Here is a 25,621-nt window from a genome sequence, read left to right on the forward strand (position 1 = left end):
ACCAACTGAATTACTTACATGTAGAGGTGACTCCTGTGAACAAGGTGCAGTTGTGTTGTTTGAAAGCATTTGATTTCTGCCCTGCTGAGGACGCCACTGAGGCACTAAATTACCTTCTTCTGCTGCAACATGGGGTGATGGCGCAGGGAAAGGTGACTCTCAGCAGCCCTCAGCTAGAGAGGAGCCAGGGTGGGTGGTGGGTTTGCTGCCTCTCAAGCATGTCAGGTGTTTTTCTAGTTGACCCTGTGGCCTCCTGACTTCCTTGTGCAAGCTGCTAGTTCATGGTGCTTGTTTGGGAGTGCTCTTCCCCTCTCCTGTTTCCCATCCTGTGAGAGGACCTGGTCTCCTCAGGCCATGGCTGAGCGCAACCTGGTCCTCATCAAGTCCTTGCCCTCTGCTGGTTCCCAGTCTTGGGCCTGGGACAACCCCAAGTGTCCCAGCTCCTCACTTTCCCCATGAGGGCACTCAAGGACTTCTTGGGGTGTGAGGAGCGATGGTGGCAGCTGCACTGTATGCACCAGAGCTTTCCTTCCCTGGCTTACACATCCCAGGGGAAAAAACCTCTTCTGGAGAGGACTTTCTGGCCCAGGCCATAGCACAGGCCTGCTGCGGAGCCAGAGCTCCAGGTGTGCGTGTGTGTCCTCTCCAGAGAGGGCTTGGGTGTGCATCTTTCTTGTGGTCAGGACTGACCTTTGGTTCTCCCTCATGGTTGACTGTAAGTAAATACTACAAGATGTGATAGCCCTGACCTCAAAGGGCAGGCCCCAGGATTTGTTGATAGGTACAACAGCAACAATAACAAACATGTTTGGTTGTCTGACCAGAGAAAGTGCTCAGGAGGGGCACCACCAGGCACACATCCCATCCAGCACCCACCAGCTACCTGGTGTTCTACATCTCTCAGGAGCCAGGCAGCTTCTTTCTGTTTTATCATTCATCTGCCTTAGTCCCAAGGTCTGAAATTTTATGGAATCTTGACATTTTGGTGGAATTAGAGAGTGCAGGCATGGTTTGCAAACAAGCAGAGGAAGGTAAGAGAGGTGCCTGTGAAGACTGTTTTAGAGCATCAGATCTAAGCACAGAGAAGAGCTGAGGAGCAACAGGCTCTTTTGGACTTGTCAGGCCTACAGTGAGTGCAAACAAAGAAGCAGTCTGGGCTGGCTGCCAGCATAAATTACCTGCACTACCCTTGGATTGTCCCCACAGCCACTTGGTATCAGTTTTCAGGCTTTCAGGAAAAGATCTGTGACATGTAGCATGCTTAAAGTAAAAGTGACTCAAATGCAGGGGTTATTGAGAAGCAGCAAACTACTGTAGCAAGGTAGTGCTTACATCAGGATTTCTTCCTTGTCTTTAAAACCAAGATGGCGTATTTAGTCATGAGCTAAATACTTCTCAGTCCACTCAATGTGATTATAAAAAGTCAGGACCATCATGGGACTCATCCCACACTGTTAGGGATGATGACTCGTATAGCTTTTCATACTTGATGATCACTTTTATTTACACTTGTTATTTCTTTGGCTTTTATTATCTTTCAGTGCAGGTGGAAGATGTTATGTGAGGATGAGCAAAAATTTACAGTTTGACTAGACAATGATTTGCCATTACAAATTTTGCAGTTCAGGAGCATTCATAAAATCCCATGTTGTCTTAGCTCCCCTCAGCCTCAAGTGACTCGTGATCTGCTTTTGACAAAGAGCAGGATGTTTTCATTGTCCAGTCTCATAACTATTTCTTTAAAATAATTTTTTTTAGTGTATTTATGTTACTGACCAGACATGCCTTTCTGCTCCCAGCACGATATGTCTTTCTTGCTTCCTTCCAACACTTGCTACTCCTTCACTCCAGGAGACACTGTGAGTGAAGAGGTTTTTGCATTGTTCAAAATTCTTTAAGAAAGTATATTTTGTTTCCAATGTCCTGAAAAAAAATCTCCATTGTATTAAAAACCGGCATCTTTTTCCCAACTGGTGATAACCAGATAAGTTTAAAAGCTGTAGTGCTTTAACTACTAGTATGATAAAAAGAAGCTTGTGACTAGTGGCAAAGAAAGGAACTGAGCACACACAAAGTAAAGAAATATAATAAATAGCTTAATAATTGAATAGTTCAATAAAAACATTTTAATAATTAAAATTATAGCAGAGAATTGAAACTATATCAGCAAAAAATATTCAAACAGAACTAACATTCTTGATGTTAGCTAGGTATTTTGCCCAGTGAAGATGCATCACTCCTATTATTCTAATTTCTTTTGGTAATAAGTATTCTGGATAGATCTGATAAAATTTTTGTATGAAGCAGTTATCCTCTGAAAAGCACATTCTTGAGAAATGTGTTACAGGAACTGCATTTCTTTGGATTAAATGCTTGAAGGTAAAAAGTGAAAACTAAATCAGTGTTTTGATAATATTTAAATATTTCAATAGTGTTGTCTTAATTTAGTTCACCTCTTGCTTCTATAATACTGTTTTGCAATGTGTTAAATAAATTTTGAAATAAAGGTGTATTTTAAAGTAATCAAAACAATAATGCAATATTTTTGTGAACTATAACAGGTATTTCTGGGGAGTTTTTATTTTATTGGAAATGTCAGAATTTTTACTTCATTTTTTTTGGACCAGAACAATTAATTCTCCTTCAAAATACAAAAAAAAACTTTTGAAATAAAAATTCCCATTTCCATGCAGCTCCAATTCAGGCTTCTCATACTGAATGGTCTCTATTTGGTGGGATCCACAGCATATGTGTCAGACAAAAAACTTCTGTTTAAAAGGATGCTTTGGTTTTGAATTTTTTACTTCAAATAATCAGATCTTGCTTATCTAAAATACTACTGCATTCACATTTTCTGAATGCAGGTTTTGTTGCATGGCATGAGAGTCTTTTGCTAGTAGACATGACATGACAGGCACAAGAATTATTTCTTCTATCTGTGGAATCCAGTTTTCATTAGCTGTGCTCAGTATTTGATTATTTTTAGGAAAAGTAGGTTAATTTAAATCAAGCATGTTTCCTGAAGTTCAAGATACAAAATCAAACTAAATTGCCATCTGGAAGCATAAGAAATTCCCATGCTTTCTCTCTCTTTTTATGTAATATTAATCTTTGTAAAATACTGTTTATGCAAAATGTAATAATTTAGATTTGTTTGGCATTTCTAAATAGATTAAAGCTGTGTGTAAATCCCCAAAGAATCCCCAAAGCATTCACTTAAAAAATATAAAATACAGACAACACACAGAAATGTACCAAAATGTTCTGTGCTGACAAAAAACCAGCCTTTTTTAAAACTGAGGTCACCTCTTTTATTGCAGGAAAAGGGTGATACATCCCATACTAGAAACACAAGAAAAATAAAACCAACTCATAAGAACACTCATGGGCACTGATTTACTTGAATCATTTCAGTTTTGGGTTTTTTCCCTCCCTCCAATTGACTGACCTGTTGATTGATGAACCCTGATTGTCTGCATGGCTTTATTAAAGTAACTCCTTATCTTTTATCTTTCTTGCCTCCCCATCAGGTCTTTATAATCATTAGATGACTCTCCTTGTGTTCTGTAGCCTTTAGACAGCAAGCAGGCAGCAGGTATGCTCCCTTTGATGAGAAAAGGCATTCTAGCTTTTGGACTGTTTGCCAAGTGTAGTAAGTGCTGCTGTTTGAGTCTCAGACACTCACTCTGCATCATCTGCCTCTCTTTATCCTTTCTGAGGGTTAACATCTGCAGCAGATCTCTGCAGAGTGGTTGTCTGTAATTTCCATTCTACTTGACTCTGTCGATTGTGAAAGAATATATTTATCCTGCCTCTGGCTCAATTTTATAATTTTCTGTCTGAGGAAAGATGCAAAGGCTTGCTTTTCTGCTAACTATAATGCTGCTTTTCTTCTGGGATACTTGGCCATCAGTCTTTAATTCATAAGCCATTAAGTACAAACCCCCCCCATCTCTGCATTCTAGGTTTGCAACCAGGGAGAGGAATGCTCTCCTTCTCTACAATGGGCGTTTTAATGAGAAACATGACTTCATTGCCTTGGAGATCATTGAGGAACAGATCCAGCTCACGTTCTCTGCAGGTGAGGCGTCACTCCGGGTGAGCATTTCTGCTTGCAGTCAGGAGATCCTCTCAAGCCATTTGAAAGTGCACTTTAATGATTTTATATAGCTGTTTGCTGCCTCTTTAATTGAGTAACTGCTGGCTTTGTATAGTTAACAACTCATGCAGGTGTACTACAGATTGTAGCAGTTCATGGTGGTAACACTCGCTGTCATAGGTAGGAGCTTGTCAACATATCAGTTATAAAAGCCAGAGTTTATGACTTTTATAAAAGATTGGCACTAGCCTGAAAGTCAGCCTCTGAGCCAATGTTTGCTTAAATGAGACTTCATTGTATTACACGGTGATAAACATTGCATGTTCATCCATTTTTACACTATACTGCCAATGAAACTAGGTGCATAAACGTTATCTAAAACATACATGAGCCAAAGTAAAAGCTGAGAGACAAGTGAAAACAGCCTGCTGTTCATTAGGGGTTTGTGAGGAGAAACAATGCTACTGGAATCTACTACTGCACTGTAGAAGCACCTCCCCTTGGAAGAATCTGTAACCCACAAGTAATACAGGACAAGTAAGCTTCTCACTCATTGCTCTGGTCTAGGAAAAAAAGAAACAGAGGCTTTGGCATTTGCTTTCTGTGCTGGGGCACAGCAGGGTCTTTCAGTGGCTGGGGAGAAGGCTAACAAGCAGAGCTCAGGGTGGCATCTGTCCATGTCAGCGTGGCCTTCTCCTAGGGAAGAGGTTTCCTTCAAAAAATCAGCCTTGGCAGTGGCAAAGTTCTTCCTGACAGAAGTGTGATCAGAACAAACCCTGACTGGTTCCAGTCTCAGCAGAGTGGTGTTTTCCCAGTTATAAAAGTCCAGATTTCATCCCAAACTCATGCCCAGCTGTGCTGATTGTTGTGACAGGTGTAGCAGGTGAAGCTGTTAGTACACAGCTGTACAGTATGGTTAAAGCACCTTGAAGCCACTAGGAATCACCTCCTGGACTTAAGCAGACTTGCTGAGGCTCTTGGGGTCCCTCTTGGTGGACTGCTTGTGCCCCTGCTTCATTGCAGGAGCAGATCTGTGAATTAGGTGGTTTTACTGAATCTCAGCGGGGCAGACCAACCTTTTTTCACAGGTTTAGGGAATGTTTTCCATCAGACAGAAACAAATATCTGAGAAGGGCTGTTGTCATCCAGGTCAAGTGGGGTCATGTGTAGGTCAAGTGAGACATTTGTACCTCTGTACTGAGCATGTAACTCTGGAAATAATCCTGTTATTTCCCATTATCCTTATTCAAGATAGACATGTGGGCTCTAGTCAACTCTTGCTTTCTTTTTGTGAAAAGTGAAACCTTGCAAGTAGTAAAGCAGTAGAAGCAGAGGTGCAGCCCACATCAGTGTTGGTCGCCTATGGCCTCCTGCAGTCACTGCCATCAGACCCTGCAGTAAATCCTGTGTGACCCCAATGATTTACCAGCAATGCTTAAGTGCATATCTGAGATATTTGGGTGGAAGATATCCGGTTTCATTTCCTGTTTATTATCTCAAAGACATCCAAATTAGATTTTAAGGCAGACTTTTGAATGGATTAGTGTAGTGAAAGAACATGCTGCAGTTGGAGAGCTGTGCTTTCTTCTGTAGGTCTGATCCGATCCGCCTGTCTAAACTTGAATCAAATCACTCAGAAGGCACCCTGAGGATGAATGAGAAAAAATAAATTCTACTCGTACTTATATGCATTTAAATGTGGAAGAACTCCTTTAAAATACATGAAACCAAATTTAGATTTGCACTACTGCACTTGAGAGCAGGTCTGGTCCTGTATACGGCAAATGGTATTTTGTTTGGAAGGAGAATGGTTTATGTTTTATAGTTTTAAGTGGCTTTTAATGAACAGTACAGGTTTTGGCATCTGATCTGTTTTACCTGTCACAACAACTTTTTCACAGTAAACAAAGCAAAAAGATTGGAAACTGTTGATCTTTCTTCTGCAGAAACAAGCTAGCTGAATAAGAAACCTAATTTTTACCAGACATTTTTTATCACTAAATGAGAAAAAACAACACAGCAAGATGCCAAGGTAATGTGCTAAGCTGAAATCTGTATTGTTTAAATAACAAAAGGATATAGGATGGGAGTTAAAGGAGCATAAGGCACACAGGAATTGTACCTCACACAGGCTAAAGTATTTGTTGCAAATAGAGAGTAGAAAGTACATTTTAAACTCAACAATACTGTGAATATTGTTAGCTTTTGGGAGGGAGTTATATTTCCTGTGGTTTAGTATGTAGAATTTTCCAACTGTTAAATAAAGGGAAAGGAAAGGAAAGTCAAAACCTAGCAATCCTTTCTCTGTGCCAGGCCTTTTATGTACTTTCAACACAAATGTTTATTTTGCTGCTACCTCAGAACAGATATGCCTGGTTACTGAGCTGGTTCTGCTGACTCAGACCTGACTTAAAAGTTTCGTTTTTCCAGTTGCAGTGGCAAGGACTTGCTTTCAAATTTAAATACTGAAAGGCTGCCAATAATTTCATTAATCTCTGGTAAAATGTGCTGCGACCAAGGTTACCATCTATGGGGTTTACACCAAAGTACTGAAGTATTTCACTTTCTCAGCTCTGATGATGAGTTGGCTTCTCTTTTCTGACAAAAGACCTCAGGACAATACTCATCATCATATTAAAAAGCCTCAAATTGCTGCTTTTGGCAGAAATGCAGAAAATTAATGTATATTTTTTCCTCAGTTGACCACTTCAGCAGTATGTCTATCTACCTAATACATCTGCTACCATGCACTGCAGAAGCATAATAAAAACATCATAACTCATCCAAATGTGCCAGAAGCCATTTTTTTGTTTGCACACCAAAATAATTCAAGGAAAATTGGGATACTTAACTGCCTCACAGGATAAAAACTTGGATTCCTCCATGGTGAAGTAAGATAGCTGCATCCTGTGCCAGATGAGTGTTTCTCTGTGTTTTGGTTTAGTGCAGAGTGAGGTTTGCAGTGATAACTTATTTTTTCCCTTCTGCCTGCCCTTGCAGGGGAAACAACCACTACGGTGGCTCCATTCGTTCTGGGAGGGGTCAGCGATGGGCAGTGGCACTCAGTCCAGGTCCAGTACTACAATAAGGTAAGACAACACTGTTGGTGATGACCCTGGTATTTGTAAAGTAATAAAGGCCTGGGCCATCTTGCTCTGACCTGATGTATTCAGGTGACCTGAATTTTATTTATTTAACCAGGCACATTGCTACAGCTGTGCACAGAAGGTACTGATCTTGCTCACCTTTCCTGGAACAAAAATTCCCTCAGAGGGCTTTTGAGTTTTGTCTCAGGAAGGCAAAATCAAACCTAACATTTCCTGTTCAGAAGGACTACCAGGGAAACCTTCAGGTACTTGGAAAGGTTTTAGTTTTCAGTTCTTTAAACCCTCAAAAGTGTCAGTGTATCTAAAACAACTGATCCACTGCTTTGGCTCTTTTTAAAGGTTTGTGCAGTGCAGGAGCCTTCAGTGTTATAACTACAAGTCACTATTGCAGAATTTTCTGAAGCAAAGCAAAAGTCTTCCCTAAAACTATCTTTCTTTGTGTTAAATGACCAGTTTAGCTAGCACAAGCTTCTGTGGTTTGGAAAATTTGGTTATTGAATGGCTGATACTTCTCAGGAATCAATCTTCTTAAATCAATTTTTTGTCAACTGTGTAAAAAGGTACGCAAGAGAAATGCAAAAAGCTTTGTTGCACACAGTCCCTGGCACTCGGAGGTGGGCTCTGTGGTCCCTATCCCTGTGCCTTGGTTACTGTCAAGAGCAGGTTCACTTGGAGTTAACCAAAGACTGGGGCTCTGTGCAAGCCAACCATAAACCAGACAGTGAGCTTTTAGGGTGTACAGTGTCACTGTTTACAGATAGATGTCTCAGCTCCTCTATATTCTGTAACAAAAATTAGAGAACCTGTTTAGTTACTGAGAAGTGTTGCTTTTAAGTCTGACATGATAGCATTATGGGGAATCACATAAGGAAATAGAGGAGCATTGTCAGCTGTTAAAAAGGAAACAGGATACTGGTGTAGGAAGGTGAATGGAAGATGAAGGATTAATATGATCAGTAAGTTCTTTATTTCTCATCACTGCATCCTTTCATCACAATTTGTGTGGCAGTTTGAATGGAAGGATTAAAATTTTCTTTGGACTCCTAGATAGGGTCTCCTAGCCTAAGGACATTTTACTGAGTAAATAAAAGCCTTTTTAATTATTTTTTTCATATTATCAAAAAAATCTAAAACTTATAAAATAAATTTTGAATGTAATTTAACTCTACAATCCAGAATATAGAGAAATAGAAGCAAAACTTGGTGTCATCATGAGTGGATCTGTGGACACTGTGAGGCCCTTCCTTACGAACTGCAGCATGCTGTTTCCAAAGTCCACATACTTCTTAGTGAATCACTTTAGCAGAGTAAGTGGCACTTTCTGAGGCAGCAGAAGGACTCTCCAGCTCTCAAACTCCTCAGCTGACAAGGAGGGGAGGGCACAGCCCTGAGGGAAGCCGCTGGAGCAGCTTGCTGAAGCGGTGCCAAGCAGATAAGGGGCCCAAGCAGCCCCAGGACACTCTTTAAAAGGCAAAGAGATCTGACACAGATGTTAAAAATAAACCCCTGCCTCATTTTCAGGGCTTGCTGCAGTTCAAGCAGACTGGCAGGAGAGCAATGTTAGCAGCTGGTGTTTTCCTATCCTTAGCACACGTGCTCTGTCATCATTTTCTTCTCCTGCCGCCGTTTTTCGAAGTGGGACAACCCAGTCCCTGCTGCACAGGAGGAAATCCGGGGGAGAGAGGGAGAGCAGAGGGAGGCTGTGCCAGGAAACACCACTGACTTCACTGCCTTTGCCACTCACATGATGTAAAAGTGATGAAAAGCAGGGTCACTGTGTGGAGAGCAGCACTTGTGCCCTTTGCTGTCTAAGGTCATCACCTTCCCCTTTGCAGTATTTATTCCAGAATGATTACATTTGGGCTGGCAGAGGGGCAGCTCGCAATATTGGGTAAACATCACAAGTCAGATATGCTAACCTGAATGTATTTAGCATGCTCTCAGGGCTTCCAGTGTGGCTGGGAATTGCACATGTTGCACCAGCTCTCCCATAGTGGAAGAAGGAGCAGGCATTGCAGGTCAGCAGCTGCCAGAGGCAGCTCCTTAGGCCTGCCCACAGGGCTGCCCCACCAACCTGCAGCAGGATTAAGCCCTCACCTTGGCTGGTATTTGTTTGTAAAACAGTTCCTTGGCTACTTCAAGTTTTAACAAAGCTGGAAGAAAAGTTCCTGTGAGGAGGTTGAAAAAAAAGAGATAAATTAGGGGTTTTAGTTGTGCTGGGATGATAAATGGTAAATGATAAATGGGTTGCTGTGTCAAGTTTAGACAAGATATATTAGAATAAAAGAGTACCCAAAAACTCATGAGTATACTTAAGTTATGCACTCGTATTACTTTGCAGGTACTGCATCCTTCCACTCTTTCCAGAATCCTATTATGCACTGCTCAGCCCCTCTACTCCCCTCAGACACTGGGCAGCCATCCTGAGCAGGCAGAGCTCCCCTCAGCCATCTCCCTCTTCTCTACCTCTGGCTGGTGTTTGATGCCCATCTCCAGCCCCTCCTGGACTGCCCTCTTGGTCTCCAGCTCACTCTGGCATTTTGCAGCATCCTGTGGCTGGGCCACAGGACCTGCCTCTCCCAGCATCTTCACAGTGCTCCTTGTTCCTTCTTCTTTTAGCTGCTTACCTAGGGAGCTTCTGTTTTTTGCTCCTTTTTAGACATCTCTTCCCAGTGCTGTCTATGGGCAACGTGTAGCCCATCATTCCAGGTACCCATAGAGATACATTTTATTTACTGCTCCATGCCTCACATTAAAAAGCCCTTAAAGAGGTGTTTCTCTTTCTTATGCTTTAGCCATGTTGCATTTCATCTCCCTCCATCCGTCCTTTGTTCCATCACCATTTTTAAAATTTTATTATCACCTTTTGGCCTATCCATTCAGCAGTCCCTTCCTGTGTTGCTTCTGTGCACAGCAAAACCTGGACGGACATTTCAAACGTTTCTTATTATTCACACTCCTACAGCTCAGAGCTCTCAGGCTGCTCATTCTGCTGCTGGGTCATTACAGCTGTGCCATCCTCTTGACGCACCACACTGTTCTCTGGCAGTGTCAGGCTTCTTCAAGCTGGACTCTTTTCTCCTGCCTTAGAAATGTGAGAGATGTTGTGGTGCAGGTTGAAAGGAATAACAAATCAAAAATTTCCTGTTGTGCTTACAGCAAGTGTGGGGGGTCAGGGACTCTCTTAGCTTCATCCTTCTTTCCCAGTCCTTATTTTTGTTAAGCATCTTTAGAATATCTTTTTTAAAAACCTAAGCTAGAAACTGTTCAGTTTATTTCCTTCTCTCTGCATTTGTGAAGCATCTAGCAAGAAAAAAAAGATCAGTTTTTGGAGCTTCCAGGTAATGCTGTAATTCACGTAAGGAGTATCAGATTTCATCACAGCTGAGGCTAATTTTTCATCCTTAGCTTTTGAGGAGAGTGACTTAATAGGTTTTGGTACATAATCTAAATCACTTCAGTCCAACGTAAATTTTCCTAGAGGATATTTCACAGCTCTGAAGGCTGTTCCTGACATCCAAGTTGATTGTGGTTGGATATGAGTGAAGGTTGAGTGTTTTTTGGCATCTGCAGTTCTGTGAATGGTATTTGTTGAGCATCACTGGAATGTGGACTCCAGGAGTGGATATGGGGGGTGACTCTGGTAGGAAGCTTCCACAGCAGCTGTTTCCTTAACGTGCTGCAGTTCTGCAGCATCCTGTTGATGCTACCACGCTGTGCAAAGCCAGTTTGGTAGTAGCAAGAAGGAAATAAGAAGTCATTGTAGGAGTGACTCCTGTAAATTATGTTCTGTTTTAAGCTCAGAAGCCATGTCATTGGAATATTTATCTTTAGTGTTGTCAAAAGATGGAATTTTGTAATTAACTCCCTATCATGAGGGTCACTTGCCTCTTAGGGGAAACACTGGCAAGAGGGGAGTCCAGAGCCACTGCGTTTGCAGAGAAGCATTAAACCAGTTCTCTGTCAATTCAAGAGTTTGATGCTTTCCTAAAAATCCAGGTATGCACAGGCACTATAAAACGTTGGAGTAATGAAAAGGATTGTATCAGGGGAGGGAGGGAAGCAAGGTCATTTCATTTTACTGTGTAGTGATGGAAATGGATGCTTCCTCCCCTGGTAACAGCTGACATACTTGGTTTCAGTGGAAGTGCCTAGGGAGAGCACGAGTGTTACACTAAGGAAGTGTTGTCTCTGTATTGAATTTCTGGAAGGGAAAACACGAAGGGGGGGAATTAGTAGCTATAAGAGTGCAAACGTGGACTAGGAGTGTTTTATAACCATTCTCTAGTTTCAGTTACATATTAAAAGTCTTGTCAGCTACCCAGTAGCAAGGTATCACCTTACCTGTGAGCAGTGTTTCTTGCCATTATAGATGTTTGCTGACAGCAGGGGGAAAGCAGGGAGGAAAGCTACTTGCTGACTCTGTTAGCTCAAGCATGTTGCCTTCTGGGATCCTGATCTCACAGCCATTAAAATCAATGGGAGGTGTTACATTAAAGGTGATCTGCCTGCAACCTGTTTTCTCAAGAGGTGTATATATATTTATATATTGTTAAGAAATTCCAAAGAATTGAGAATTTTTATTATTATTTGGAAGGAAGGGTGGGAGAAGGGAGGACATTTCAGTTTGGTAAATAAAACTGATAAAAAATAGCAGAAGCAACCTGCTGCATGCTTAAGGGGTGGGGTGGTGAAAGGAGCAGCAGCAGTGTGAGCTGCCCTCTTTGCCTTGGCAATGTGCTTCCTTTCCACATGATGAGAGCTCAGTCCACCTCTGATCTCTGTTGGCTCTCTTGAGCCTGGCAGCATGAGTGGCAGACAATAAGTTTAGCCATGCTGAGATTTGTTTGGTATAAGGTGTAAACACACCAGGGTGTTTGGTAGTAACAATGCTTAGGATCATTAATATCACAGAAACTATCTGGAATTTATTGCACATACAGGATCATGTACGATAGCCAGCAGTGCTTGGGACAGGAGATTTTGATGAGACCAGTAGTGGGTGGTGGTTTTAATTCAGTGAAAATGTCAAGCCACTCTCCCAAACTTTGTTAGAAACTCATTTTTGTTCAGAATTTGAGATCTAACATCAGTTTTATGGTAATGCTTTACCTGACTCATTACCTGAGGGTAGAATTCATCATTTGACACAAGATAAAAATATTTTTTGTATGGACATGTTCCTTTAATTATAGAGGGCATGTACATGTATATTTATATTTTGTTTATCTTATATGTTACTTACACATATGTGACATCAAAGCCACTTAAGGACATTACTGTTCTGTAGGTAGAAGCTCCTTCTGTGTCTGTTTAAGGACAATTTTACCTAAATGATAGAAAACTCGAGAAGGGCAGAGAGAAACATTCTGTCACTGATGCGCAGTGCAGGAATTCTGGGGGATGGGAAGAACAAATCCCTGAATGACTCACAAAAATAGTTACAAAATTAAGGACTGTAAGACTGGGCAGTGTGTGTGGGGGGGATCCTCCTCCATGGTCAGCAGAGGCAGAAATGATCGGTGCCTTGGAAGATGTCTCAGCTGTCCTGGCCACTTGAGCCTTCAGGCTCCTAGGATGAGATATTCAGGATGAACATTCCTTTTCCATAAATGAGGTAAGGTTTCTTCTCATATTTGATAATCAGTAGTAAGCTGCTGTTCTTTCACTCCTGTTGTTTCAGATGCTTGACTTTCTTGGGGGAGTAGCCCACCCTTTCACAGTGGTTATGGTTAGCAGGAACCTGCTGCTTTTCACCCAGCAGAGCCCAGACCTGTGTTTAGCCTGAAGACAGCTGCTGGAGACAACAGGCAAATTCTTCAGTTACAGATAAACTTAAAAGAAATGAGGGCTGCTCAGGGCTGATATTCCGTGTGTTGTGAATTCAAAGCATATTGCTCTAAATCAGACTCACATACACATTCAAAAATCTCCTGCCTGTGGTAAATGATGGTTTCTCTTGAGTTAAGTGCCCTTCATCTAAGGCAAGCTGGAGCTTGAGCATTGCCGAAGCCAGAGCTGTATAGAGATGGAGCTCTCAGCCCACTCATGCACCAGAATTTGCTAGTACCTTTCCTTCCTGGAAAGTTTGGGTGTATCACCCGCCCACTAGGTCCCAAAGCATGCTCTGTTGCAGTGCCAGGACCCACACTGTAGTTGATTTTCTGTACCTTAAATGCATGCTGCAGCTCTCCCCTTGTGCTGGCTCAGCTGGCAGGCAGGAGGGCAGTTTTCTCCCTTGCCTGTGGGTTCCTAGGCCAAAGCTGATCCCAAAGGGTTATTAAAGGTTTTTGTGCACCTGGGCCATGCCAGCACAGATTGCCATTTTGAGCCTGTATCCACAGATCCACACTGGATCACTAGTAGTGTCCCACAAACTGGTGAGAAGCTTCTCTTTTTAAAACTCATCTCCCACTTCTCACACTTGGGAGCCAGCTGGGGCCACTTCATTCTGCCATCAGTCAGTGGAAGGGATACACAGCTGAATCAAAATGTCCTGCTGGACTGCACGCTGGCGCACTCCTGGGTACCTGGAAGCTCGATGGCCACTTGCATTCCCCTTCCGTGGGCAGGCAGGACCTGCCCTTTCATCCAGGCTCCTTGCATAAGCACAGGCATCACCGGCAGCCGCAGGCGATGGGAGTGGCTCTGCTCTGTGTTGGGGAGGTTAACGTACAGCACTTTGTTCTGAAAAGGGTGGGATGAAGCACAGCAACCTGGGGTGTTCTGCTGCAGAGACCAACACAAACCCAGCTGGTTACAGCAGAGCTGTCCCTGCACTAAGCACCTGCCGGGCTTAGATTATCTCATTTCCTTCTGAAAACACAGACCCTCTCCCATGATGGCAAATTCACCTGTTATGGAAATATAATTATTCTTTATTTAGCACTGATAATTGATCTTGTCCCTTTGTCTTTGGGGAAAAAAAGACAATATTTTAGTGAAATTGTGGCAGCTGTGTCAAAAGACATGGATGATCCTGCTTTCTCTCCTATAAAGGAGACTAATTCTCTTTAGAAGTTCTGGGCTCACAGCACCCTCTTGCCCCAGGACCAGCAGGCAAACAGAAGCATCAGGCAGCAGCTCAGCACAGGCTTCCTCAGGCCACCCTGCAGCCACTGCCCCCAGGGCAGGAGCCTCCCCTTCCAGCCTGAAAGCCGTGTTTGCTCAGCCCTGTGTCTCCCTGCCCAGCCTGCCAGCCCCCGGGTGAGTTATGGGGCAGGCACATGCCTGTGGCTGAACAGGGATCTCCAGCTCCTTGGAGAAGAGCCACATTGCTGCCACCAGCGAGGCATAACTTTCAGTCATTGGACCCAAGGTGAAAGACTTTGCCCTGAAAGTATCCAGTATATTATCCAGTTTCATTTGCTTCTTAATCTGGATGATAGGGAAAAGTGGTTGGCTATTAAATTCTTAGATAGGTTTTAGCTATTACACCCCGTGGCAGTACCAAGGCATAGTATTCCCTGCTGAGTGCTGCATTTTGGAAAAGAGACCCTCACAGAAGTCAAAACACTGGAAATGCAAGTAATACTAAGGGCTGGGTATGAATTATGCAAATGTCTATCACTCGTGACATCTGAGCAGACATAATTGTGATCTGAGGGAGAATTTCTGAAGTTAATCCTCCTAGTGGCTTCCAGACTAATTTGTTAAGGGATTGAAGGAGATTTTCTAAATAAACAATGCAGTTGTTGAAGATTATGATAATGCCACTGTTGATCAGATGTGGGCCCTGCCAGAGTGTGGATTTTGCTGGCTCAGAGTGACTTTCTGTGTTTACAGCATCTGTGATCAACATAGGCCCAGTCTGGCATCACTCAGCATTGTCTGGTAAAGAAAAACGCATTAACATTGATTGCATTGTTAAGCAAATAGGGGGGGTGGTACTGCAAATACTGAAAATATCATTCATTTAGGAACAACCTACTTCTCTGGGCATGTGTTTCCAGGAAGTAATACAATTTTGTCTACCTGCTTTTTAAGGCTTTTTCAAGTGTGCAAGTCAGCAGGTGTGTTAAAATATAGTGTTCCTCTTAAAAAAAATCATATATTCTTACTTAAGATTTACCCATATTTCTAATTTTATAATTTCCTTATAACTCAAGTCATAGTGAATATTTGATATTTCATAGCAGAAGGTACTGCAGGATTGTAGTAGTCAGCAAGGAGGCAGTGGACAGTGCTAGCTTGTAGCAGAGAGCTGATAATCTTTCACCACCAGATCATCAATTTCTGCCGGATTCCTTTCCTTCCGAGGAATTTTCATGGGACCAAAAGTTCTCACATAGCTTAAGCACTGGAAAGCTTGCAGGACACCGAAAACACAGGGAGCATGACCACAGCCACGTCGTTAGCTCTAGCATTGAAAGGGACTTGTCTGTGATTGTCTGTGTAAGTGCTGGGCCTGTTCTGGGCAAGAGAAAGTTGCCAGGCTTTCCTCAGTTACACAAGGAAGGAAAGTGATTAAAGTGAAAAAATAACTTTCTTTGCTAACCACACTTTTTAGCCGGCATCCTGAGGACATGCATGTTTTATTTATGTTTCCACTCAAGGGGTCAGGGAGCTTTTACTGAATTGCCAGTATTGTTAACCAGATGCAGGTCATGAGAGTTTTTTCACAACTTTCTGACAAATGCAAAAGTTACTGTATCAGCAAATTATTGTGCTTTTTGGTGGACAGGTTTGTATATTTGTGAGATACATGGCAGGTAGCACTGGAAATTCACGTACAGTGTGAGGATATGAGGAATTTGTAGCTATGCATTTGTATTATTTATCTGTACTGTGTATTTTTGGTGCTAATGGGTATGGCCATTTAAAAAGAATATCAATTAAAATTACAAGCAGCTAAAGGAAGGGAGAGAAATTAGATTTTCCATTGCTGAATGGATGCCAGAGTTTTATAGTTAATGTTCAAAATGTTGTTCTAGTCAGACACATGAAATATGTTTTTCGTGTCTGAATGCAAAACGTGTAATTTCCTACATGCTCAGAACTCAGTTTTTAAAATGCCACAAGAAAAGGTAATCTCTACAAAAATAGTTAAGTCTAGGAGTCATTTCCTGGCATTCTGGCTGAATATTCAGAGACTTCCATGCTTGCTGAGACCAAATTCACCCTCTTCCACACAAATCCAGAGGATCATCAGTGAAAGCCCTAGTTTAGATAAGACCAGAGAATTTGATATATAGAAACTGAAGCTTGACAAATTCTGATTAGAAATGCTCTGCAATATTGTTAACAGTGAAGTTATAAAATCTGTATGACAATCTGCCCACAGTTCTGATGATCTTGCTGTCCTTTGAAATCTTACAACCACATCAGGATTTCCCTTTCTGAAGGAAAATTTTTGCTCGGGTGCAAGGCATGTTATTGAGGCAGGAGTCAAGGAGTGATGTTTTGTGGTTGTGTAGGACAAAAGGCTGATTAGATGATAACATGAGTCCTTTCCATCCATAAAATGTGACCAAATACTTTGAAAACATATCTCAAACTCCAGTCTGCAGTGTAGCGGATGGGAAGTTAAGAGTCGGAGGGCAGAAATGTTGCTGCACATTTGTTTTCACACTCTTCCACAGCATCTGCCACTCCTTCAGTGGGACTTTGGTCTGGCCTGTGGCAACCATTTACATTCCTAACACCTCCTGAAAAGCACTGAAAGGCTGCCTGGCTAATATTTACTTTTTCTTCGCCCTGCTTGGACATGGTTGCAGGTGTTAGTGAGTGTAAGATGGGCAGCTGCCTGCCCTAGCAGAACAGGCACATGTCAGCCTGGACTTTAAAAGCCCCTCCCTGCAATGTCACCAATATTTATTTATGTAGACTTTAATTAGTAGCAGTGGGTTTTGTTGATTTTTTGTTTGGTTGGGGTTTTTTTCTGGTGGAGGGTAAGTGCAAAGTGATTGATATCTGGGAAAGGAAATCAGGATTTCTCTTGGAGTGATATTCCATTGTCTTGACTCAAAATAACAAATAATTTGCCTCTAAATCTTTCTCGGGAAATGAAAGTGTAAAGCAGTGAAAGTCATTTGGAGGTCATTGAGATGCAAAGCATGTCCTGCTCCCAGCCCAGCCCTGAGTTGCTCAGCTCTCCGTGACAACTTTGAGAAATCTCTCAGGGTCTGGGGAAGAGCAGGGCAAGCACATACCTAGTGCCTGGCTCTTTCTCTCCCTGCCTGCTTTTGAAGGTGTTGTTCTCCCAGAGTTCACAAATACCAGCTGAAAACACTCCTTGTGGCAGTGAGTTTATAATCAAATGCAAATTGTAACTTTTCAGAAACTGTCCCCAGGGTTTTTGGTCTGCAAGTGACAGCAGGGAACACCAGGATGAGCCCTGATGTCCTGGAAGCCTCATCCTTGTCAAGGCTGCTCAGCACTTATTCCTCTCAATCCTCCCATTGAGGCTTGACTTTAAAAGGCTTGACTTGTGTGCCCAGTTACAGCACACTGTCAGTCCTTGAAACCAGGTCTGCTTGAGCTGTCTAACAAAAACACAGGTGTAGTGGAGGTTTAGTGGCACCTCCCAAGTTGGTAATTTTCATCTCGTCCTGAAAGCTGAGGAGATGCAAGGGACCTTCCTGAAAGCTGGAAGAGTCTGTATGGCCACTGGCTCCCCATAAGGCCCTGAGGATGGAGCCTGTGGCTTGAAAACTGCTGTGCAGCACAGCCTGGCAGGGCTTCTGCAAAGCCAGAAGAGTCATTGAAATGGCACCTCAGGAATTTGGTGCAAGTTCTTTGAAGTGCACAGTTATCTCCATTTGATCACAGCGTAAATCTACAGTAGCTGCAAATCTACACATTTGCAGTAACTTCTCAGGTATTTTGCATCTGTCTGTGAGGGGAAGCAGCACTTGGCAATTACCTGGCCATGCAGAGGGCTGTGTGTACCAGGAGACACTTGGAAAGATCCATCCGTGGTGGGAGTAGCCTGTAGAACAGTGGGGGATTCCTGGGTTTTATGGACCCAGTTGTGTCCCCATCACCCACACTGTGAGACATTTTTGCTTGGCAAGGTGTGACCAGGGATGAATCCAAGAAGAAAGACTTGGTTGCTCTGAGGAAGTGTCACATCATGCTCTTTCTAGGTACTTCTTGGACTCTGACAGCAATAACATTTGCATCCTGTATATGAAATTAAGTTATAAAACATACAAGATTAATATAAAGCCCAAAATATTTGAGACTGGTGCTTTGGCAGGTAGATAGGAACAAATGGCAAAGGCAGAAGAGTTTGTTGAAGAGGAGAGCATTTGAAGGAGAAGATGCTTCTTCACATGCTCTCCTCTCCCAGTTCTTCAAGGATGCTGAAAGATCACCTCCTTGTTGTTGAAAGGGTTTTTGAAAGGGAGGAAGGCATCAAAATAGGCAGAAAAAGGGTTTAGAGGGCAGGAGGGGCAGAGAGAAGGTGCACCAGCTGCAGGGGCAGGTTGGAGAGTACAAGAGGGCTGCAGAGGGCAGACAAGGGGACCCACAACAGCAGAACACCATGGTGAGGGGTGTCTCCCATGCAGAAAGCTGGATATTGCCTTGAGGATTAGGGATGGTCTCTCTGCACTTGAAACAAGTCCCTCTTGCTTTGTCACTGATTCAGTATCAAAGAGCTGAAAAGCTTCTGAGAATGCAAATTTGAAGATAAAATTTACATTTGGAGGCAGGTAAAATTCATTCTTCCCATCAGCACAACAGCTCTTGTCAGAATTAGTTAAGTCCAAGAGTATACCTTTTGCAGGAGCTGGATTATATTTGTGAACTAAGCATGATTTGTGATCATGCTCTAAGATGCACTACATCTGGATGCTGTGTAGCTATGGCTTTTCATAGCCACATGGTGTGACAGGAGGGCTGCTCCCCATGTCTGCCCTATCAAGAGAGCAGCAGCAATTTGGGCAGTGCAGTTTACATCTTGCCAGGTCTCATAGCTGTACCAAAAGCCTCCTGCTTTAAATATCAAAGTTTAGCCTCTGGATGTGGCAGTGAAGGAGATAACAAATCAGGCTTGTAGAACTCGCTTGACTTTGTGGCCCAGCGTGGAACTTAATGTTTTGTGTTTCAGGGAGTTTGTCTAGGAAAAGAAACTGGTCTGGTGGCTTTTCAGGATTTGCATTTTTGACTCACAGATGGGAAGCTTTTTGGTGTTCCTTTTCACTGTCACAGGCACTCATGTTTCTCTACAGACTCGAGCCAAGTTTGTATAAAGAAATGCCATTAAAATATTCAGGGAATAAAGGGGATACATACATCAAAGGAGTAAGGGGTTTATGTGAAATGATTTGTCCTGCCTTTCCCTAGTGACTAATCAGGATGTGTAAAAGATTCTCAGTTCTTCACACCACCTTATTTTGAAGGTGCTCTGGAAAGCCATAGGGGGAAACTTTAAAAAGCAGAGATTAACATTAATGGTTTCTTTAATCTGGCCTAATTTGGAGTTTCCCAACTGATCAGAGTGGTCTGCGAGCCCATGACATGCCCTAAGCTTCTCCGGCATTTCCCAGTTTGTCCCCCTGGATTGCAGGCGCGGTGCTTCCCCCGTTTGTTTTTTCCTGTTTATTTATTTATTTTCCTCGCGGGAAGCCTGCCCAGGGAGACCCTCACCGCCCCAGGCCTTTAATGAGCTTTTTGACCACTGAAGCAGCACAGCATCGCCTGGGAATCAGGGGGGGTTTCTCCCTTCCCTGCGTCAGATAGCAGAGCAGGGGCCAGCGGGTTAACGAAGGAGCCGGGGCGGCTGGCGGGCTGCCTAATGAGCCCCGGGACCGGCCAGAGGGACCTGGGCGGCAGCCGGAGCCCCACTCGCAGCCTCCAGCAGGACCCGGTGCCAGTTGCTCCGTTTTTTCCCATTATTACTGAAGCTGGAAGCATTAGAAAGCAAAGAGCCTTGAAGTTTATGAAAATAAGACGTTTTCTACCCAACGCTTTTGGGGGTGGTGGGGTCAGAACCAGCACTTTAACAATGCAGAGGACTGTTTTGATTTGTTTTGTTTTTTAATAACTAGGAAACAGATTCTTTTTAACCTTTAACCACTTCAAACAGTCAATAAATCATTAGCTACTGATTAACAAAAACAGAAGGGTAACTTATTGTCCTGTAAGCAAACTCTTGGAAGCACTGAAAGGCTGGCACTGACTGTAAGATCTTTTCTTTTTACACATTTAGACTTATTAAAAAGACAAACAAGCCAACCTCTGCATATTAAGTTATACCACACAAAGCATTTTGTTGAAAGACCAGCATTCTAAAATAGATGTATTTTTTAATGTGTATAGTGAGCTCAGTAAATGCAGTATTTATGATATGCAATGTTATGTGTGTCCCCCACGAAAACAGATCTCATGCCATAGGTTGTGTTTCATCTACAGGGGTTCCCAGTTTATGTTCTCAGAATCTTGGCCATACTCACTTGGCCAGACACTGCTGCTGCTGAATCATCTCCTCAGCTCCTTCAAAAGACTCAGTGGGATGTCTAAAGCAGTCGGAAGTCTTCATGGCTGAGGTTCAGACTGGAGAGCATAGCTTTCAGTTCGAGTTCAGGGAAATATCCGTGATGTTGGAACACTCTCCCATGGCCAACTAAAGCCACTCTCCCTCTTTCCATCTGTGTGGAAAGTCAAGTGGCAATTTTTTATCTAAGAACAGAAGTTGGAAATAAGTATTTCTGGTGGAGGTGCTTGTGGTCCTTTGGAAAAGCCCTGTTATCATGCAGATTAACTAGTGAAGGGGTGAGATCTAGGAATCTGAGTGTCACCACTGCCAATGATTGACTGAACAAACGTCTGTACTTTGTAGTATTACTATTACATGTACAGTATCTAGTCTGGCTTAATTCTGAATAAATCTACTGAAGATTGGACTAATTACTTAAACCTCTCCAACAACTGTGCATTGTGAATTTTGAAAACAGTGGTATTTATAATGTAAAAATGTAATGGTTAAGTATTTAAGACAAGGCTTCCATTGTCTGTTAATCTCTATGCCTTTTCCATTCACTGGCCATTGTTAGACCATCTGTGTCTTTAATAAGTAGCTGCATGGGCTCTCGCAGTTTAAATATTTAGTTTAAATTTTATTTTAAAACTAAGGCTCCAAATGAAACTGAGATACATGAGAATATCCATGTCTGTTGTTTTAGGTGGAATGGGAGTAGATTTTTGCAGCAGATTTGCAAACTATAAGTAGATGTGTTTTTATATATATACCTTCTTCTCCTGTCTGGTCTCCATTTATAAAACACAAGTTCACAGATTAAGCTTCTCAGGGTTTTACATGCACCTGGGAGAATATACATGTGTTTCTCTCTGTTGAAGGGGGAAATCCAAACAGTTCACTGCTTTGTACTTCGGTCTCAAAAAAAATCACATTTGTCCTTGCTAGTAAAATAACTTCAGAGGGGCTTTCTCTCACTGCAGCCTGAGAAAGCCACTGCAGGTGGCCAAAGGGAGTTATGTGCACCTCTGTGGCTTGATAAGGTTACTCCTCCAGGTCACCACTGAGGACAGTAGATGAGTCTTACTTTTCACTCTGCTAGGGTCAAAAAGGGAGCTGTAGTTTTCAAAAAAGATACTGAGAAAATGTTCTGCAATTTCAGGCTGCCTGTGACTCTGCAACTGACAGCGTCATGGTTTAGACACAAGATTTTAGATTGTCTACTCATAGATAAGAACTACTTATATCCTTCATGAAAGCTCAGTAAAGTTTCATACAATCTTAGGTACTAATTGCCATTATTTTAGGAGCATAAATGTGGTTCATCTTCACTTACAGATAGAAAAGTTGGTGACTTCTGCTTTTACATGTGTATTCTGAGTGAGGTCTGCTTCTTTCTCTTCAAGTGACTCTGTGTGTGATTATAATGAGAAAACATAAGGGTCAGTACAACATACACAGCATAGTTTAATATTGGATGCACAGAGTGTTAAAAAAAGCAGTATATTGTGGTTGTAATACACTGCAACACTGAGGGCTGTTTCCCCCCTGCCTCACTTTTTTTGTCTGAGTCCAGGATGAATCCAGTTCTTTCATGGTTTGTTTAAGGGAGACCAGATTCTCTCTCTGGCACTGTTTGGTACTGCTTCTTGCCACTCAGTTTTACAGCATGTGGTCTTTGAAGTTTGAATCCCAACCTCGCCCAGGACAAGCAATAAGTAAAAAAGCAGCCTTTTGGGTTAGGCAGCTCAAGGTAAATTTTCAGAGCTGTGAGCAGGAACTCAGTTATGTGACTTGCATTGCCATTAACGGGGGTCATGCTGGTAAATTCCTGTACACCACATTGCACATTTACTCATGAGTGCAGAATTGGCACAGCTAATGAAACTTGCCTTTCGGGTAGCATGGTGTTTCAGGAGATGAGTCTGACAGGCAGAAAAGACTGCTAAGTACTCAGATGAAAGTTTGGCTTTTAACTCCTTGAATGTATTCTCAGAAAATAGTAGTGGGAATTAATGCTGGTTGTTGTTAACTTGCCCTACTGTTAGGGATCAGTCTCACTCCAGTAGGATTCCACCAAAGCAATGATCATGTCTGAAATGTAAATGTGTGTGCTAACATTTAGTGTTGGCAATTAATTTTTGTGTGTAATTTTGCAAGTGCTGCTTACTGTTATTTGTTTTCTTTCAAGCTTAGGCCAGTCTTCGTCTAATACCAGCTCCTATGATCACAAACAAATCGAATTATTTTTTATAATTTTTGTCACTGCTACTTTCCCAAAGACAACCCCTCCAATGGATTAGCATCACCTGCTGATTTTCAACCTACATTACTCACCTGCATCTTACACCCATTTGTTCTTACACTGTGTCCATTATAATGCTAGCATCTTCTGATTGTCAAACCTTTTTCCCAGCCTTCACTTTGCTAGGAAAAACACACCAAGTCCATTTTGTCTGTTTGATAAGATAGGCTTTCCACTGCCCTGGCTGCAGTTCTGTGCATCTCCTCTAGTTGGAAGCTTTTTTTAACAATTGAAATCAAAAGTGCCCACAATACTTTTTCCTATTCAGTGTTATAAAATTTACCTCATACTCATCTTTGCAATAATCCATTGCTGTATTCTTTTATCTTTTAATCACACTGTAGTTCATAATTGTAGTCAGTTAACTGGGGGGTTTCTTATTCTTCATCATTTATAGCTGGTGGTCTCTGAGCCTGCATAGGAATTGTCATTCAATTCCAAGTTTCATGTGTGATCAACTATCTTCTAGCATTCATCCATTCAGTTACCCTTTTTTTAATTCATGATGCTCTGAATAGCCTTTACTTTACCAACAAACTGTAGTTAGTATTATTCAAAGTATTAAATTCATAAAATCGGTTTCTTGATTAAATTCTGAAGGAGCTCCTAACTTAGTCTCCCTCTGTTCCAGTCCTTTATTTACTTCACATTATTTCAATTATAAAGTTTTTCGTATGGTGAGGAGATGAGGCGTGGAGTTCTTGCCACATAAGAGTAAAATTGTACCACGTCCCATTAAAATCACTCAGAATATCTCTCTTTCCTTTCCCAGCACATATTCTTCCATTTTGGAAAGAACCTGTTCTATCAAATGAGGCTTTTAGCATGGTTAAAAATTCACTAGATATCTGAGCTAAGTATGGTTTCAACTGTGAGTAAGTCTCTGTTCACCAGAATATTCCTTTCTTCTTGATCAACTTGTGGTTCTGTGTGGTCATCAGAGCCAAAGAGATGTGAGCAGAGGTGTGCACTGCAATGACCAACATCTAGAGAAACACTCGTCAGTTTCTATGTTAAATAAAAGTAGAAAAAAACCCCACACAATTTGCCACTGCAGCTAGTTGACTGTGAAGGAGCAGCTGCAAACCGCTGAGTCTCATCAGGTTGCAATCTTGATTAACACTGGGCAGATCCCCCCTGCTGTGACAATAAATACCCGGCCTTTGTCGAGGCTCCCATGTGAGAAACAATAGCCTATTTCAGTGAAGCACAAGAACGTAAATGTTAATCAAATCATTCCTCTAAATGAATAGAAGTAGCACCCAGAATGTAAACATTTTAATTTTGGAAGGGAAGGTCTGCCTGTCGGTTGGTTAATTTTCTATGTATCTTTTCATTTAATTTGAAAAGCTGCTCACTAACATTGGCATCACTGCATACAATAACATTTTCAGCACTGCATATTTGTGTGCTTCCTGTCTTTCCAATCTAAGCAGTGGCAAAGTCCAGGGAGTATCAGAAAAAACCAAAATCTGCCTTAATACCACTCGAGAGAGGTCAAAACCTTACACTGTATAACTGCCAAACTATGTGATCACATTAGCTCTTGGTAGGGGAAATGGAAAATACTTTCCAAATGGAACTGACACCCGGAAACATCTTTTTAAAATGTTTTTTCTACATCACAATAATTACCCTTAGAAATAAATCTGTATCTCTCTACAGATGATGAAAGTATCTTTAGGTACTTTAGCAAATTTATGTGTGTACACACGAAACAGAAACAATAGGCATTTATCCCTTTACTGCTTCCTTGTTTGCTGTACAAATAAGGGATTTTAGTATGCAGTTGAGCAATATATGTTTTAAGTGAGTATGCATCAAACTGCAGTGTGCTGCTCAGCCATCTTCCATTTTCATATGTTTACAACTATTATTCATGAACATGTCATAAAAATACCACTTGGTTTCAGTTGTGCTGCGTGTTTGGTCAGATCCTGATGACTTCCCTTCTGTGGGATGTCCCTTTTCCTGCAAAGGAATTACAGAAAAGCCAGGAGAGTTCAGCTCATTGCTTCTCGTGTACCCATGAAGCCCTCAGAGATCTTGCACCAGTGGTTAGTGCTTAGGACTCCATAGCTCTCTGCAAACACTAAACGGGGAAAACTGTTTCCTTGTGGAATTTGCTGTTTCCTCACTGAGACTCCTGTGCTGCTGTTTATTCATGCACCCTTTTTCACAGTCCTGTTGCACTTCTCTGGAGGAATCTGTCTCTTGAGTTTCTTTCTGCATAGCAGGTATCTCTGGTCAGTCTCATTGTTGGGGTACATCTCACCAGTTAGGGAAGTAGTGTAGATGTGTTTGTGGTGGAGACACAGAAGTTTGGTGGATGGGGGTAGGTTCCCAGTGGTCCTATAGGCTCTCCTGTCTGTCGGGATCACTGAATTTCCCCACTTGTTGGTAAGTGCTGAAGTGGGGAGAAAGACAACAGCCAACACGTTGATGAAGCTGAGTGTGATAATTCTAGTTCTGTGTCCCACGTTCCCCAGGGCACATTTTGTTTGGATAAGCAGGAGTTTCCTACTGCCTGGGTGAAGCCAGAGGTAAAGGAACACTAGAGCATTTATTGCCACACTAAAACACACTTTCTTCTCATTTTCTGTGCACCACCCACAGTGCCAGTCTGCGTGTCTGCACCAAAGCAGCTGCATGAGCAAGCTCAGATCCCTCCATTATTTTTAATTGTG

General features: G+C 42.2%; 1 protein-coding gene across 6 annotated transcripts in view; it reads left to right on the plus strand.

Moving 5' to 3' along the window:
- Nucleotides 1-25,621, plus strand: part of CELSR1 (cadherin EGF LAG seven-pass G-type receptor 1) — a 163,460-nt gene that overhangs the window by 88,203 nt on the left and 49,636 nt on the right. For all 6 annotated transcript variants that reach the window (XM_071733850.1, XM_071733852.1, XM_071733854.1 and 3 more), the window contains exons 4-5: nucleotides 3,966-4,081; nucleotides 7,100-7,188. In XM_071733850.1, coding sequence (XP_071589951.1) covers nucleotides 3,966-4,081; nucleotides 7,100-7,188 — 205 coding nt within the window. The remainder of the gene's footprint in view (nucleotides 1-3,965; nucleotides 4,082-7,099; nucleotides 7,189-25,621) is intronic.

The sequence above is a fragment of the Heliangelus exortis genome, chromosome 1 (assembly GCF_036169615.1).
Source record: "Heliangelus exortis chromosome 1, bHelExo1.hap1, whole genome shotgun sequence".
Taxonomy (NCBI): Eukaryota; Metazoa; Chordata; class Aves; order Apodiformes; family Trochilidae; genus Heliangelus; species Heliangelus exortis.